This window comes from Carassius gibelio, chromosome B8, assembly GCF_023724105.1.
Source record: "Carassius gibelio isolate Cgi1373 ecotype wild population from Czech Republic chromosome B8, carGib1.2-hapl.c, whole genome shotgun sequence".
Taxonomy (NCBI): Eukaryota; Metazoa; Chordata; class Actinopteri; order Cypriniformes; family Cyprinidae; genus Carassius; species Carassius gibelio.
In genome coordinates, this window is record NC_068403.1 from 11,574,663 (window position 1) to 11,592,450 (window position 17,788).

Genomic DNA, 17,788 nt, shown 5'->3' on the forward strand with positions numbered 1-17,788 from the left:
ATAGCCATAAACTGTGACTTCAGACTCCTTGTGTGGCCATTCACAACACATACATATATATGTATTTTGAAGATGCAGTTGTCTAACAATCAGCATTTCAAGCAACATTCTCACTGAAATCATTATCATAATCACTGTGAATCTTAAAAACCGCTTTAAAGTCTAAAGAGCATGTAAGAGATCAAATTAAATATTTTACTTTATTTGTCAACAAAAACCAATGGGTTTTTACATCTAATGAGATATATATTATTTATCCATTACATGTGACGCACTTGTAAAAATTACTTTTGTTATTTATAAGCTACAGAAAACTGAACTGATGCAGGGTTACCTTACAGTCTACTATAGCAACAGTAAAGGCTTTTGCTTTGGGTTATAGTTCAAAGAATATAATTGCGTCAAGTAAAAACTTAAGTTAAAAGTAATAATTATTATTTGATGTGGGGTTGTGCTCAAAAACTACATCAAAATGTACATTCTGCTGTTTTTCATTCATGAAAATGCAGGGAATCACCAGCAGTCAAGTTCACTTGTAATTTTGTTTGGTTCATTCTAAAAAAATATATATTATACTATACAATTAAACCAGTTAACAGTTAACTGATATAAACCAGGTTTGATAACGTATGCAGCCTGCAAATGCGACAGAAACAGCCACCCTTTATTCCTCTCGTCTCTCATTATTCCCATAGACATTAAGATTATTACATGCTTCCCAAACGTGCTGCGTACCTCGTGACCTCGTCTCTACCAATCAGAAGCGCGAATTCGCTCACAAGGAAATCCACACTGAGAGCGTCGCTCAGCCACGGAGCGGGCGCGGGCGGCGCACGAGCGTCTCATGAAGTCAGTTTGACCGTCTGTTGACCGATTTGGGGAACAGCATAGTTTCTCAGCTGTGAGAATCTCGCTATATCGTGGGAAGAGATGATCCTGTCCTCGGGATTGACATAACGGTTAAAGGTAATACGTTTAAACTGAGTATTTTGTTCCTGTAGGCTTTTTTTATTACCTTGTAAAAAACGCGTTACATAACGTGCGGTGACCTCATTTGCCACGCTTTTTTTCTTTCTAAAGTTTTCTTTATATTTCTCTATGTTGTTCCTTTGAATATGTAACTTTAGTTTAGAAGAACGTAACATTAGTGGAGAACCTGAATGAATAGCGTTACATTAAGTCCTAAGTGCAATGTCTCGCCAGTTTCACCCACTAAGGATTGACCTACTTCTGCTCCAGGATGATGTGGACCACTGATGCGCGCTACTGTAAAATGTGTTTTAGAGTAAAACCAAAGATTTTTTTTCTATAATGTATTTGTTTTGTTTACTGATAATACATATGTAAGTTATTAGTCTTTGTGGTCTCTTGATCGTTAGAAAGACCCGCCCTCCTTAGTTACTGTTGCCATCTCCGACAAACAATGCTGCTCTCGCAGAGCAGGTTACTTATGGTATGAAACCAAGGTCTCAGGACTCTCAGCTTTTCATTTGGTAATGCATCTTTATTTCTTCTACCTTATTTCTGCCATATCTTTGGTGTGACAGTTGTCAGTATGCTACTAGTTGATCACGTTAAACAGGTAGGTCAGATTTGTTGTAGCCTACACCATCGGGTAATATTGTATTTAAAAATTTTTTTTTAGACAAGATACAACTGGTGAATGGAGTATATATTTTAACTAATAGATACTTTGCACATTAAAACAAGTACATCACAACATGTTTGTATTATAGGTTTTCTGAAATATTTTGTTAAAATATTCATATGCTTCGTTATCTAATTTATAATTTGCATACATTTGTATCAGATCTATTCAACTGCAAAAATGTGGACAGATAAGCCAGAAAAAAAAAAAAATATTTTATTAGTTTGATTAAAATGTTCGATTAATCCGGAGAATATACAAAAACAAACCCTACTCCCCAAAAAGAAGTGGAGATTTCTGGGCCAGTGCATAAGAAAAAAATTATTTTGAGAATTTTTTTTAAAATAGGCTAATATCCATTGTATTTGAAATCTACAGACATAATTAATAGATACAATTTAATAAATATTTAAATGAGTATTTTGGATTTTCTTTTTCTATCCACTAATGTTATTGAAGTAAAAATAGCCCCCCCCCCCAAAAAAAAGAAAAATGCATGAAAAAACAATGGTTTTGCTTTTATTGTCTTGCCTTAAACAAATCCTGCTGTGACACCCTAATAGTGGCTGGTGTATAGGACACACTTTTTAGGTAATGGGTGATAAACTGATATTGCATGGAAAGTACAGTTTACTGTAATAGATGAAAACCATGTACTGTATAGTTTTTATAGTTGTTGTTTTTATTTGACACGTTGGTTGGTAGGCTAAACTTTTTGAGAAAAATAGTGACGATTAGGCCACCTTTAATAATTTTGTGCACATGCAGGACAGTTGTAGCAGATGGGCTACCAGTACAAGTTGCTGCATCAATCCCATGTAGAGGTGGCCTACTGTAATTCCCAGGGCGCAGACAATCGATAAGTTGCCCCAGAGACAGAAGCTTAACCTTGCATACAGTAGATAAATCCGCTGCCTCCTTGAGACAACTTTTCTTTTCACGTGTGTATGATGGTTGTTTTCGAGCAGGGTTTGAAAGCATGTCCATAATTGACAGACTTATATTAAATTAAATTAAATTTTTGCATTTAGCTAACGCGTTTATCCAAAGCAACTTACTGCATTCAGGCTATCAATTTTTACCTATCATGTGTTCCCGGGGAATCGAACCCCCAACCTTGCGCTAGTTTGCTTGCTAATGCAACGCTTTACCAGTTGAGCTACAGGAACACTATATATACTTATATGAGTGTCATATCACATATCATATCACAAGAGACAGTATGGCACTGACATATATGAGGGAATTCAGTCCACTGCACACGTCAAACATCCTGAGTCAGTCTGAGGAAAAGCCAACAATTGAATGTCACAGGATGACTGCTCAGATAGATTGGTTTCAAGTCCAGATTTCAGACTGCCTTAATGCCAAAAATGTCTTATAAGGCCACTTTTCACAATGTTTAATGAGTGTTTAATTTTCCCAAAAGTTCAAATTTGTTTTTATATGTTTGCCAACTGCTTCTAATGAGATCATCAACTAATCATAGAACCATAGAATGAATGTATTTGTCCTGAATAACATTGTTTGTTTTTTTTGAAGGGTGACTCAGTGAACATGGCCCCAAATTCCATCCACTGGTTCCGGAAGGGCCTCCGTCTCCATGACAACCCTGCACTTCAGGAGGCAGTACGTGGGGCAGACACTGTTCGATGTGTCTACTTTCTGGATCCCTGGTTCGCTGGGTCCTCCAACCTTGGGGTCAACAGGTGGAGGTGGGTGCAGATGTTTTAGAAATATAAGAAAGCATAATTTCATCCCATATTTCATCTCTGTTAATCCACAGATGAGTGATGTACTCATTGAAGTCTCTGATATGAACAATATTTGCCATTAAGCCATCATATGAAGTGCCTTTATGCACATTTTTGTACCACTAAATTGTACAAACACAGTCATGTATTTATTACATGCTCGAATGTGTGAATATGTTATGCAACTTGAAAATACTGAGTAGCCTTGACTTGTATAACAATAACAATATATACAACTGATCTTCCATCTTATGTCACTTTATTTTGTTTACTTTTGATGAATGAGGGTCAGAAACTGATATTGAGGCCATGCTATTGAAAAAAATCAGCATTTTTAGATTAGTGTACGTTCTGTTCCGATGAAAATGAACCCTATTGTTGCGCAATACTGCAAAACAACAACAAAAAAAAATGCTGGGTTTATGAAGTTCTTGGTAATGTGGACAGTTTGATGCCTAATGTAAATTTGGGGTCCTGTAGCAAAACCAGTAGAAAACTGGTTGATTTACACAGTGATTAAAATTAAGAAACGCTCTTTTTGAGTTCTGTTGCTTTCACTAAAAATAGTTACAATATTATTACAAAGGGATGTGAGCACTGAACAGTCAGATATGTCAATGCGTTTCTATTTTAAACCAGTGAATACCCACACATGAGGTAATCTGATCACATGGCATGTGTGCAGATCAATCCACTGCCATAAAAGTCAGTCAAGAGGAAAGTAGGCCAAGTCGCCAATCAGCAGATGCTTCGGTTTTAGAAGAAAATCAGATAGTCTGGTCACCGAGCTTGTCATTCAGCTCTCCTCCTACTGGATGCATATAGTGTGATCTGACTGAATGAAGTGAGCTAATTCACCAGATTAAAAGATGAAGCACCTGTGACTGGATTTGTCATTATCAGCTGCAGTGTTCAGACGGCCTCTGCAAGTCTTTCTTAAAACACCTGTTGAGCACCAAGTTTAGGTACTTTAATGCAAGGCGATTGCAGGCTGTGTTGTCTGCTCTAAATTGCCTTTAAAAATAATGGCGTAAATTAATAAACTGCTGTTCTTCACTGCTATCATACATACTACACTACATCATTACATCCTTAAGAGAATCATGTCAGTGCATCATGTCAAACATATGCTTGATGTCATGCAGTATACAATTACCAGTCACTCAATAAACTGTAGGGATGCACCGAAATTTCGGCCACCGAAAATTTTCGGCCGAAAATGGCCTTTTCGGTTTTCGGCCGATCGACTTTTATCACCGAAACAACACGGCCGAAATGTTGTGATGACGCAAACAGAAACCGCGACCTGCACGTGCACCAGCATAGCGCAGACCACGAGCTCCATGCGACATTCACTTAACACCAGTGAGAACATTCTCTTTCTTCGTATTCCTTTATTCGCAGCACTAAAGCGTCTCCTAACAAAGAGATTAAGACGGACCACGAAGTGAAAACAAAGAAAAGTACAGTCTTATAGAGTCTGTTAGCACACGTCTCACTGAGATCTTGTCGGATCCTCTGCACTTTATCGCGAATGTGGTTGATCCGCGTTATAAAGACCATTACTTGTATGCGGAAATAGGGCAGCGCGCACGAGAAATGATCCAGGCCGCGCTAGATGCGGAGAACCCGCGTGGAGACGGAGAAGCGCCAAGTGCAGGAGACAGATCAGAGCGCAGAAAAAAGACTGGTCTTTGCACCAGATGAGTGGCATGCACCATCGTGGTCTGATATGTTCAGTGGAATTCTGCAAGAAAGTGCCTCAAATAATAATAATACGTTGGCTATTTTATTCTTAGGCTACTACTACACACACACACACACACAAACATATATACATACATAATATCAGATTGTAGCCATATTTATGCTAGATTTTCTGCTAGATTTCTGCTTTAATTTGATAAAAATGTTTATTTATGCCCTGGCCCTATTTAAATACACTCTCTCAAATATTTCTCAAATGTCAGGCAGATGACAAGCTCAACTGCTCAACAGCTAGATGGTTATCTGTCTGAAGTCCCCATCCTCAGAAGTGATAACAGTCTTGCCAACTGGAGAAGTAATGCACTTTCTAGTCCTACATAGAAAAATTTCAAATGCACTTCACCTAAATGCACTTTGTTTTTATGAGAGAACTGTTCATTTTAAAACCTTTCTGCAGGCCAGTAGGCCTGTACATTATTATTAAATATACACATGAGTGGGATAAATTTTTTGTTTGAATTTTATTTTATACTGTGCATTGTTGCAATGTGCTTAATAAATATTTGCATCATTTGTAATTAATTTTTTTTAATGTTTTTTTAAATAAGTTATGTAATTGTAATTATCTTTGAAACTTTAATATTAATTTATGCAATTGCAATGTCTTAATTTTAGTAAAGTTAGTACACTGTCATAGCAATAAATGCAATGGTACTAATAATTGGCATAATTTCTTTCGGTGTTTCGGTTTCGGTTTTCGGCCTTGGTTTTCTCTTTTTCGGTTTTCGGTTTCGGCCAAGAATTTTCATTTCGGTGCATCCCTAATAAACTGCTATGCACTGACACAGATAAAATTGAACACTGATTGAATTAATGATAACTAGTTGTTACTGGTTCATGTTAACATGCTCTGGGATGGGAATCACATTCACATAACACTAATATAAGTCAATTATTGTTGACTTGAGATGTGAAACTGGAATGGACAGGTTACACATCTTGTGTCTGCAAAATGTACTGTAATTGGCAGACAAAATAGTTTTTTGTTCCCATTAGAGTATTTACACTGCACATGCAGCAGAACTGAAGCAGCATTGTCTATTTTTGCCATTCCAGCATTCAATTTACATGGCCCTCCCTATATGGGGGGGGGGAGTATTGAACTATTACAATCTATATACAGTGGTGGCCAAAATGATTAGAACACTAGTAAAAAAACAACTAATGATATTGTACATTTATTGATTTATTGTTGTTTTTTGACAGCATCCTCATTTTACTTTACTTTTAACAGTACTGTAGCATTGCAGGTAGGTGTCTTGAAGCATCTTGGAGACATTGCCACAGTTCTTCTGGATTTTGTCTCTCTTTTATTAGGCACCGTTTACACTAGGTATGAAGATGCATTTTGGTCGATCGGATTACAAGTGGACAATGGAGACACATACATTTTTGACTACCTCTGAAAGCCGTTGAAAGTGGACAGGCTCAAAATGTTTCAAACCCTGTTTATACCAGTATTTAGCATTGTCAACTTCTGATCTTATCGACCAAACCGCATCTGTCTATCTGTCTTATCTCATTCAATATCAGTGTTTATATCACATATACAGTAATACAGTTTGTCATATTATAGCATATATAACATTTGATAAAATTATTTTCAGTGTACTCTGTTACTTCTACACTACTGTTCATAGATTATTCATTAAGAAATTATTACTTACCATTAGCAAGGAAGGACACATTACATTGACCAAAAGTGACAGTAAAGGCATTTATAATAATTTCTATACCAAGTAAATGTCTACTGCAACGTTCTATTAAATAAATAATCCTGAAAAAGTGTTGTTTTCAAAAAAAATGTTAGCACATCCTTTCTTCACTGATAATAATAAGAAATATTACCTGAGCACCAAATCAGAATATTAGAATGGTTTTTGATTCTAAAGGTTATGTGACACTGAAGACTAAAGTAATGGCTGCTGAAAATTCAGCTTTGACATTGCAACAATTAATTGCATTTTAAATGTATTAAAACAGAAAACAGTTATTTAAATCCATTATTACTGTTTTTACTGTATTTTTGATCAAATAAAACCAGCCTTGACTTTTCAGTTGTATCCAAAGTAGGCTTATACATTTAATCAGTCCATGTTGTAATTAATTTAGTAATTAAACCCATGACCATGAAAAGGAGTGTTACTCTCTTATTTACACACTGCAGAATGTGTGAAACAGACCCTTTTTATTTGTATTTTTTGCTTTTGTTGAACTTCAGCACTTTATCTACCTTAAAAAGATGAGGCACATGTACCTAGTTAGTTACCTATTTTGTGTAGTAACTGATAAAGTGACTGATATCTTGGTTTCCTAGAAGCTGGATGGATAGTTTTTCACTAGTTGTCATGGCCAGAAATTGATTTAAAAGACTGAGCCTTTTATTGTCTCGTGGCTGTTTTCACGTGATCCTGGGGGAAGGGAACACAATGATGTGTGTGCTTTTTTTTTCTCAGTCTAGGTGCTGAGAGTGTTGTTGTGGTTGAAAAGGGGTCACTGGGCTAATAAGAGGAGGAGGCCATGCGCACTGCAAATCTAGGCCAGGCCACTTACATAAGGAATAATGTATGAAAGGGCAGAGGTCTGGAAATTAGGTTTGAGTTTCCCCAATAGCTATTAGTTTTTGTGTTCTGTCTCATTCTTTTGGATTTCATGAATGGAGGTGTCAGTGTGTGTGTTTGTATGTGTGTGCTGTTGGCGTTTGTGCAGTTATGGTTAACCAGTATCTGGAGCATAGGGAGCTTTGTCCCTGTCTGGTCTGTAATCAGGGCTTTGGTTGCAGACAGTCTGACTTTGGGCTCAGTCAGGACTTTAGGACCATATAACAGACACAGGTAGAAGGTCAGACGGGCCTTTCAGATAAATACATTTTACCTCATAATGAAAGACCAAAATGTTCTGTTCAGGAAGCCTACCGTGCCAGTGGACTGGGAAAGTATTCTAAAAAGACTTTGCACAGTTAAAGTTAAAACATCACTTGTTTGTGAATTTTATCTTTGGGGTTAGGGTCAAATTTCTTATTAAACTTTAACTAAACACCACTTTTGACTTTTTATTTATTTTTATAATTCATGTGAAAACATATAATCTGACGACCTCTGTGTTCAAATGCAACAAGTGTCCTGTGCTTATTATTCACGCAGCAGTGTTCCTCTGTAAAGGCTGTAGAACTTAATGTCCCTTCAGATGGTAAGGCAGATGTGTAGAGAGGAAGTAACAGTTAAGCTTCTAATGTTTTAAACGGGTCATGAATGAACCGATTTGTGAATGGAAACGTGGAGCATCTGTAGGTTTGAGGGACAGCTTGAAGAACAGGTAAAGCCTCAGGGCTTTGCTTTAGATCAGTAGTTCTCAAACGTTTCAGGCCATGTACCTGGACAAGTCAAATCAGGACATCCCAATACCATCTGTCTCTAAACTCTCTCAACACTCCAATTTGGAATCTGAAACCATGTAGACAATCGTAAAATAAAATATTTATAAACAAATGTGCTTATCGATTTGTTTGACTCTTATTAGAATCAGTCCATTTGATGTGGATGTAACTTTATGGTGGAAAGAAAATACAAAATTAAGTTTTCTGATAAAGTGATGGATGGCAATAGTTCCTATATCAGGATTGGTCAGTAACGTTTGATGAAGCTCAAATTAACCTCTTCAGCTCAATTTGGTTTTATAATTTTTTTTATATATCTAAATGTTTAGACTTTAGCTTAGCAGTTTTATTGTAGAACTATATATATAACACTTAATGTTAAATCTTTAATTTATTCCTGACAGATTTCTCCTGCAATGCCTTGATGATCTTGATTCCAATCTAAGAAAACTAAATTCCCGCCTTTTTGTCATCCGAGGACAACCAGCCAATGTTTTTCCACGCCTTTTCAAGGTAGAATTATTCAGTTTAAAATATCTCTATCAATATGGTATCACTAAAGAATTGCAATGATTTGTCTAATTTCATGTCTTTCTGAAAGCCACACATTCCAGTTTAGTTGAATCCACTGCATCTGCGGTTTTGAGTAACTATCTTTGTTTGTGATCGTTTCCTGCAGGAATGGAAAATATTCAGGTTGACCTTTGAGTATGACTCAGAACCTTTTGGGAAGGAGAGGGATGCAGCTATTAAAAAGCTTGCGATGGAGGCTGGGGTTGAAGTCATAGTCAAGATCTCACACACCCTATACAACCTTGATAAGTAAGAGCTCATTTCCTTACATTAAAAAGTTGCTTTTTAAATACTGTTCCCTACACCTGCTTAATGTTCAATTTTAAGTAATCAATTTATAGGTTGATTTCCCTAAAAAGTTTGTCAGGCTAGCATCCTACTAGCCTGACTCAATCACTTTTGTCCAACTGAACGACATTTGCGGACACTTGAGGAAGCATGTTTGATATTTGTTTAAAAATGACACACCTCAGCTTTAATTATCTCCACCTGTTTAATATCTAATGTCAGCTGCACTATTAGCTTTTTTTTGTCTTTACACTAAGTTCTCAAAAGAACATCTAGAAATGGTCTCCTTTATTAAATAAGAGTTTTAAAGCTTGTGAAAGATGTCAAGTTTACCATCCACATAATTTCAGGATCGCTGAACTAAATGGTGGTCAGCCTCCCCTCACTTACAAACGGTTCCAGACCCTCATCAGCCGAATGGATCCACCTGAGATGCCAGTGGAAACCCTCTCCAACACTATAATGGGCTGCTGCGTCACACCTGTCTCTGAAGACCATGGAGACAAATATGGTGTGCCATCGCTAGAAGAACTTGGTGAGCTGAATTGAGCTTTATTTGAGGTTTATATTTATATAGGGATAGTTTTTTTTTCTCTCATTGTTTACTCTGTTGTTCCAAACCTGTACGAATTTAAACACAAAAGAAAATGTTAAAGAATGTTGGTAACCAATCAGTTACTGGTAGCTATTGACTTCCATAATATTTTGTGGCATACTGTTGAAACTGGTTACCAACATTCTTCTAAATATCTTCTTTTGTGTTCAGCTGAAGAAACCCATACAGGTTTCGAACAACGTGAGGGTGAGTAAATGACACTGTTAAAATGATGTAGACTTGACCTGAATGATAACATCACACTGTATCTATTGCCTGGGACCTTACTCAAATGTGTGAGTTTCGTGAACTGCAATTCAAGAACCCATCAGGTTATGTAAGGATAGCATTTTTTTTTATCCTACATTATCTTGACTCAGGATTTGACATCGAGGGACTACCTTCTGCTGTCTGGCCAGGAGGTGAAACAGAAGCATTAACAAGGATTGAAAGGCATCTGGAGCGAAAGGTGTGATCATGTATAAATGCAGAACAGTTCTCAAACTCGGATTATCCTCAGCCATACGCCTGGTGGTGTTTAAAAGCTAAAACAAATATAACAAAGTGTTGTTAAAACCTTGATTTTTACTGTGTCCCCAGTTTTGCAGTTATTGATGAATGAGTGGACTTTTTGCAGATAAAATAATTTAATGTATATCAGTCTTTAAAGAACTAGACGAAATAAAAGGACAGATTGAAAGTGAAAATTGAAAGCAATATTTTTTTTAATATTTGTCCAACTTGTACTTCATCATGTGCTTGTTAATAGACCAAACTTCATATTTTCCCTCCTAAATGTTAAATTTTCCTAAATTTACACTCCTAAATCTTTCACTCCTAAATGTTTTTATAGGCTTGGGTTGCAAATTTTGAAAGACCCAGAATGAATGCCAACTCTTTGCTAGCCAGTCCGACTGGCCTGAGTCCCTACCTCCGTTTCGGATGCCTCTCTTGCCGCCTTTTCTATTTCAAACTCACAGACCTCTATAGGAAGGTACAGACATGACTCTACACTATCCATCTGTGTTTAAACCTAGTATACTTGCATTGTTTCACTTTTTAATGAGGTTGTATCAGTATTAGTGTTGGACAGTAAATGGTACATATTGCATATTGTATAATTCTACAGTTAGGTATTTTTGCTGGGAATTCAAGTCTGTTTTTAATAAGTGTAAACAAATAATAATATCTAGATTCGTGTGATATTCTCCTTGCAGGTAAAGAAAAACAGCACTCCTCCGCTCTCCCTGTATGGTCAACTTCTGTGGAGGGAATTTTTCTACACTGCTGCCACCACCAACCCCCGATTTGATAAGATGGAAGGCAACCCGATCTGTGTGCGCATTCCCTGGGACAAGAACCCTGAGGCTTTGGCCAAATGGGCTGAAGCTAAGACAGGTTTTCCATGGATTGATGCCATTATGACCCAGCTGAGGCAGGAGGGCTGGATCCACCACCTGGCCCGTCACGCTGTCGCTTGTTTTCTCACTCGTGGAGACCTGTGGATCAGTTGGGAAGAGGGCATGAAGGTGCATCTCTTACACATGGGAGATACATTAATTTTTTTATTATTATGATTTAATTATTTGAGAAATCAATGGGTTTCAGGGAGCCTGTGGATGATCATTTGAAAAAGAAAATGATTAAATCTATAATATTACGAATGTTGTCAATCTGATGACAGTGGGTTGCTTTGCATGGGTCAGTTGAGTTACACCTATCAGTTGTGCTCATGGCGGTGATGCAGTGTGGTCTGCTTTTTGTTCTCAGAATAATACTTTGAAAACATGAAGAGCATGTTTAGTTAGGATTGTGTATTAATTTTTGAAGGGTGAATTTAAAAATGGCACTCAATTTCAGAAAGGTTGCTGTCCTCTGTTATAACGGATTATAAAAATAAGCTTGATGGATTTGAGACCTTGTTTAGGTCACGCTTAGTAATGACAATAGAGTGACCTACTTTTCATCAGCCGTGGTTGTAGAGGAATTGTATTTCCATGTCATGAAAAAAAAACACGGACTGACCCCTACTTACTTACAACTGTAGTGTAAAGGTCTGTTTTTAATAGTACTAAATGACTGCTTAATAACCTCCATCTCTGATTGGCTGGAGAATAATGGTAGTTATAATTGACAGGTGTTCGAGGAGCTCCTATTGGATGCTGACTGGAGTGTAAATGCAGGCAGCTGGATGTGGCTCTCCTGTAGCTCTTTCTTTCAACAGTTCTTTCATTGCTACTGTCCAGTGGGTTTCGGCAGGCGCACCGACCCTAACGGCGATTTCATTAGGTTGGTAACATTCCTAAAAATGCACACCAACTCCAGGCTGAATATCCTGCTTTCAGTAAAAGGCTGTTGTTTAAAAGCTAGAATGCGTTAAAGATCAACAACACAGAAGGACAGTTTAATAGAATGAGGAAACCTCTTTTTTTTTTTTTTTTTAACAAAAAACTAAATAATAATAATAAAACATTAGAGACAGTTTGGAGGTCATATGCATAACTTTCACTGCACTAAATGGCAGCATGTTTTTTTATATATGACTGAGATGCAGAAAAGTATCAGTTGAGGTCCAGATATGAATTAGTCACGAAAGCAAGCCTGTCCCAGGTAGTTTCTTTGTGTTCTAAGTTTTCCTTCAGTTTCAGAATTTGGTGTTCAAGGATTTTGGTACTTTCCCAACACATTGTCCTCATTATAGGCCCCTTCAAGAAACAGATTTCTGCTTGTAAACATTGCTGTCATCGTATTTGCCATAGCTCATACGCATGTTAGTCCAAAGCTTGTATGTTTTTGTGTTTCTGTGTGGTCGTCTCACGGATTGGGTGAAAAGTTCAGCTTTCCCTTTCCCCTTTGTGAATTGTGGTTGATTGCTTTTAAGACGAAAGCCATTCTTAGCCAAAGCCCTTGGAAACCTGTTAGCTGTGAATGTGGTTGAAGCTTGATGCTTTATCAGCGGGAAATGCAGTAGCCTGTTCTATAACTCGGTAGCATCTCATTTCATCAAAAGGGATTTTAACCGCTTGGTAGGGAAATGCATACAAAGCCTAGCCTGTTTTCAATGCATAGAGACCCACATTGCATTCCCCAGAGAGCATGATGGGAGGTGTGGCCCAAAGCCAGAGTTGGTTGACTTCAGTCTAGCTCTGGACAACTCCTCCTTATCAGACTCTTTTTGAAATGTTCAGCAGTCCTCTAGGCATTGAATACAGCCCTGCCTGTGCAAGAGAACGGGAGTCCTGGCCTTCAGCGTAACCCCGTCCCAACGAAGTCACTCACGGTTCTTAGGTCACCTAGTAATTTCTCAGATCTGCTTCTGTACATGTAACGCGTTTCTGGCCGTTTGCTTGTTCAGGCAGGATGTGACCGTTCCTGGCAAAAGGGTTCTGGTCTCTTTTGGCAAAATGAGGGGGCCACCCAGCAGCGGAGGACAGTATGCAGCGTTTCTTCTTTGACGGCTAGCAGGTTTCTCTGCCTTGGCTTGGGATCACTGTCGTCTCTAAAGCGATCAGTGGCAGTGCGAGGGGCAGGGAGCGAACCTGAACCTCTCACTCAGCCCTGAGTTTCGATTGTTGAACCTGGTGGGATGGGGTTGTGGGAGGGTGCTGTGTCATTGGTTCTGGAGGGATTGGGAGGGCCTGGTCACTGCCTCTGCTTTCTAATGCGTGTTGTAGTAGGAATCTCCGTAGTGTCTCAGCACAGGCGGGGCCTGTTGTCCTGTTTAAACCGCGTCCCCCTGTCTGCGAGCCTCCAGCCCTCCGTCCCCACGCTCTGGTAAGGTGGAACACCTTAGGTAGGTGACCTTTTCTGTCCCTGGGACCCGGAGGAGAGACGCAAGTCCTGATTTCAGTAGAGCTTGAATTGCTTTAGTTCTTTTCCATTTGTTATTTTGTTGTCGTTACTGTATGGTGGTGTGCTGACTGTTTTATTTGTAGCATGAATTGGCACATATCTACATTCACAACTATGATATTACAAAAATACAATTTTGAGATCCCTGTAAATTAATCGGTTATACAAGCTGCTTGTCATCTGAGAAACCTTGTCATTCTTTTTGTACATGCTTGTTAAAACATGAAATCCCAGTAACCATCTCGCATAACCTTTCTCGTGTTTATGATAAGACTGTGGTTTAATCTCTCTTTGTTTTTTCAGACGATATTTACCTATTCTCAGAGGTTTCCCTGCCAAATATATCTACGACCCATGGAACGCCCCAGACTCTGTGCAGGCCGCTGCCAAGTGCATCATCGGTGTCCACTACCCCAAACCCATGGTGAACCACGCTGAAGCCAGCCGCCTCAACATCGAGAGGATGAAGCAGATCTACCAGCAGCTTTCACGCTACAGAGGACTTGGTAAGAATTTCACTGTCTTCTATTAGCAAGCAACTATTTATCTTATATGCAATCAGATTTATCAATGAAAACAAGCCTTACAGGAAGTGAGTTATAATGCTAGAAGTTCTAGCAGATGCTTAAATGGTACATTGTAGCAGTAGAAGATAATTTTACTTTCTGTTTTACCAGGACTTCTGGCCTCTGTACCATCCACACCCAACGGGAATGGGAATGGGATGGCGTACTCCCCTGGGGAACAGCAGTCTGGGACCAATACACCAAGTGAATACTATTGTTTTCTCTTCATTTGAGATGCAGACAAAGAAATTACTACTTCTCTTACTTTAATCCTATTAGTGTTTTTTTTCTTTTACTTGTAAGGCTAATAAATAAATTGACTTTTTTACATCCCAAAAGCAGCAGCTGTGTCAGGCACCTCCAGTGGTAACAGGAGTGGAAGTATTCTGCTGAACTTTGACAGGGAAGAAAATCAGGGACCAAGTGGAATTCAGCAACAACAGCAGCAATTAGGTGTCACCTTTCACACTTTAATACACTAATAGATTTACTGGTGTAAATGAGCAGCATTAGATCTGTTTTCTCATTAAAAAATTTTCCTACTTACTTGTTTTATAGGATACCACCACATGCCTGACACAGGGCACAGCAGTCGACTTTACAAATGTAATGTCTCACATGACATGGCAGGTTCACAACATTCAGGTAACAGACATGGAAATGTGTACTGCATGTTACATGAGTATCATACAGTTCATTTATTCCTATTTCCAACATTCTGTGTGGTGTTCAGCAGGACACCTGCTGCACTCAGGAGGAAGTGTGACAGGTAAGAGGGAGCGAGAGTCGGAACGAGATCTTGATGGTGAAGATGACGCGCTCTCCACCTCTCACAAGTTTCAACGGCAAATTGGAGAGGTCACATCGGTTCATGTTCCCAGCAGGAACCAGTCGAGTATGGTAAATATAACTCACTTCAATCCTTGATGTATAAATGTTAAGACATCATACATTGTATTTAAGATTGATATTTTTCTGTTCTTAGCTGGACATATCGTACCGAGCAGAGCCGATTCAAAACAAGACGCAGTCTGAAGGGGACTGACTTTAAATCTGGTTTCCTATAAACAAGTCATGTTCGGGCATTTATTTCATATTTAGAATAAAAATATTTGTCTACATCTCTTTTTACTTTTTCTTACATTTTCAATTGAGATTAATATTAACATAAGTAATTTATCATTTAATGAAATTCTGGTGCTTTAAAAAGAAGTGAATGATTTCACATCCATTGAAAGGCAAAAACAACCATCAAAAGATTTTTCCTTGGTAAACCCCTAACTTTCTCTTTTGCCCATCTTTGCACAGGTTAGGGTTTTATTGTCTGTCAAGTGAACCATACTAAGTGGGATATATTTATCAGCTTTTACCAAGCATGTTTAAGCTGAGCTTCAGGACACTCATTGCAGCTAGGATTTTGTGAGGACTTTACAGTTTGGTTGGCACCAGCACCAGCCATAGGTTGGAACCACGAACTACAACCATCACACAACACTTTTGTACATTTTTCTCGGACATTTTCTCATTGTACAATTTCACTGATTTTCAGTAGAGTGGTGTACGTGCCACTTTTTGTAAACAGAAAATTGTATAGCTGTATATTTTATATATTGGTCTTTTGTTCTCTGCCAGTTCGGTGTATTAGTGTTCACTCAGAATATCCATATATAAATAAATATTAAATACCAGCAGAGCTGACCATTTAAAATAGGGTTTAAAGATTTCTAGATTTTAAAATCATCTACATAAAATGGTTGCTGAACTGATTTTAAGTTCATGTTTTTAACTTTGAACCCATTTGTAAATTTGATCAGGGCCAGAGCTGTGGTGGAATGCGGTTCTTGAATGTTTTTAAATGGGCTACAATGGCCCATTTAATGCATCTGTAGATTATCTACAGTATCTTCTTCTTTGTCATGCTTGGCAGACACACACAGACAGCTGATCTTCACGGTCAGGCCTTAAACACTGATAAAAAAAACGCCAACCTAAACTCTGCCAAAACCAGGAAGTGACACTGGAAAAGAACATTTTCCTAGCTCTACATTGATCACTACAGTACATCTATGACATAAAGCTTTACGGATCTTTAGGAAGGACACCCTGTTGTATCTCTGACCCTTAAGACTTCTTAGTAGATTATACATGCTTTTTTTTTTTAATTCTTAAATATTTTAAATGAATTCATCTGTTCGTGCATGTTCAGGTAAAGCAAAAGCATCATCTGACAGTATTAATCTTAGTATCAAATCTTTACAAAAACATGCAAAACTGACTAATGATCACTATTTTTTCAATTTTATTTATTTTTTAATTATCATTGTGATAATTAGGATTCTGAAAATATTTAGTCTTTGTATTTGGCCACAAATGTTTTATACCAAATGCCCCATACTGACCAAATATCATATCATTTAGCTGTTGGTTTTCTACCATATTGTCAAGAGATATACAAATATATACAATTCTAATTCTGAAGTTCAAATATAGGCCTCTGTTAAATTAAATGATCAGTTTGTTTGTGTGTGTGGGGGTGTGTGTGTGTGTATACACATTTATTTACATAAATTTTTTTTTTATTCAGTACAAGCAAATATCAGCCACAACAACTGAGACTTCTGACAAATCCACAACAACGTTTACAGTATCACAAACACAGATGCTCTAATGACGAATATTGTGTATAACTAGACCATGTCTAAAGATATGGGCCCTTAAGTTCATGTATAGTTGTTTATCATGGTGATCTGGCAACCTCTCACTGAACTGGATTAAAGCTATTGGGTCTGAATTTGTGTTTGTATAGCTGAATCTGTTTTGACTCCATGACATCTGCTTTTGACCAGGAGAAGCATTCAGTTCTAATGTGAATGTTTTGATATGACAGTTGTAGAAACCTCAGTGCTTTTTGACTGTAATATCTCTGTGCTATTATACTTTGGTTTTGTCACAGCGGAAGAAGTGAACCATTTCTGTTTTCTCCCATTTGAGTTGTTTATTTGTTTAAATTTTGTTTTTATTTCCTTTCTGTGAAATAAAGTCTAAATCTTGTCCTTCCAGTCTGTAAACAGTTGTAAAAGTAAATCTGATTGAAACTGGATGTTTTTCTGAGTCTTTTTGTTTTTGTTGTTGCATGTGTCTGACCAAATTATACAGCGAAGAAAAAAAAAAAAAAAAAAAAAAAAAAAAAAAAAAAAAATATATATATATATATATATATATATATATATATATATATATATAATTATCTAAAAGTAAAAAATTAAATAATAAAAGGGAATAATAAAAAATTATACTATATTGACTATACAATATACTATACTATATGAGTATGTTCAATTGGAACTGCTGCTTCAAGTAAAAATTCTA

At 37.5% G+C, this 17,788-nt stretch overlaps 1 protein-coding gene across 3 annotated transcripts; it reads left to right on the top strand.

Annotated features, from left to right (window-relative positions):
- The first annotated feature begins 785 nt into the window (after positions 1–785).
- cry3a (cryptochrome circadian regulator 3a) lies at positions 786–17,517 on the top strand. Of its 3 annotated transcripts, none has more exons than XM_052563527.1 (15): positions 786–966; positions 3,191–3,363; positions 8,950–9,058; positions 9,225–9,367; positions 9,757–9,941; positions 10,382–10,470; positions 10,855–10,995; positions 11,219–11,530; positions 12,139–12,290; positions 14,157–14,359; positions 14,531–14,623; positions 14,759–14,872; positions 14,978–15,064; positions 15,153–15,319; positions 15,405–17,517. In XM_052563527.1, the coding sequence occupies exons 2-15, from the start codon at positions 3,206–3,208 to the stop codon at positions 15,462–15,464; spliced, it is 2,013 nt and encodes a 670-aa protein (XP_052419487.1). In that variant the 5' UTR covers positions 786–966; positions 3,191–3,205; the 3' UTR covers positions 15,465–17,517. The 3 variants fall into 3 exon arrangements, with proteins under 3 accessions (XP_052419487.1, XP_052419489.1, XP_052419488.1); XM_052563529.1 differs by having other exon boundaries at positions 15,156–15,319; XM_052563528.1 differs by having other exon boundaries at positions 14,762–14,872.
- Positions 17,518–17,788: the final 271 nt, after the last annotated feature.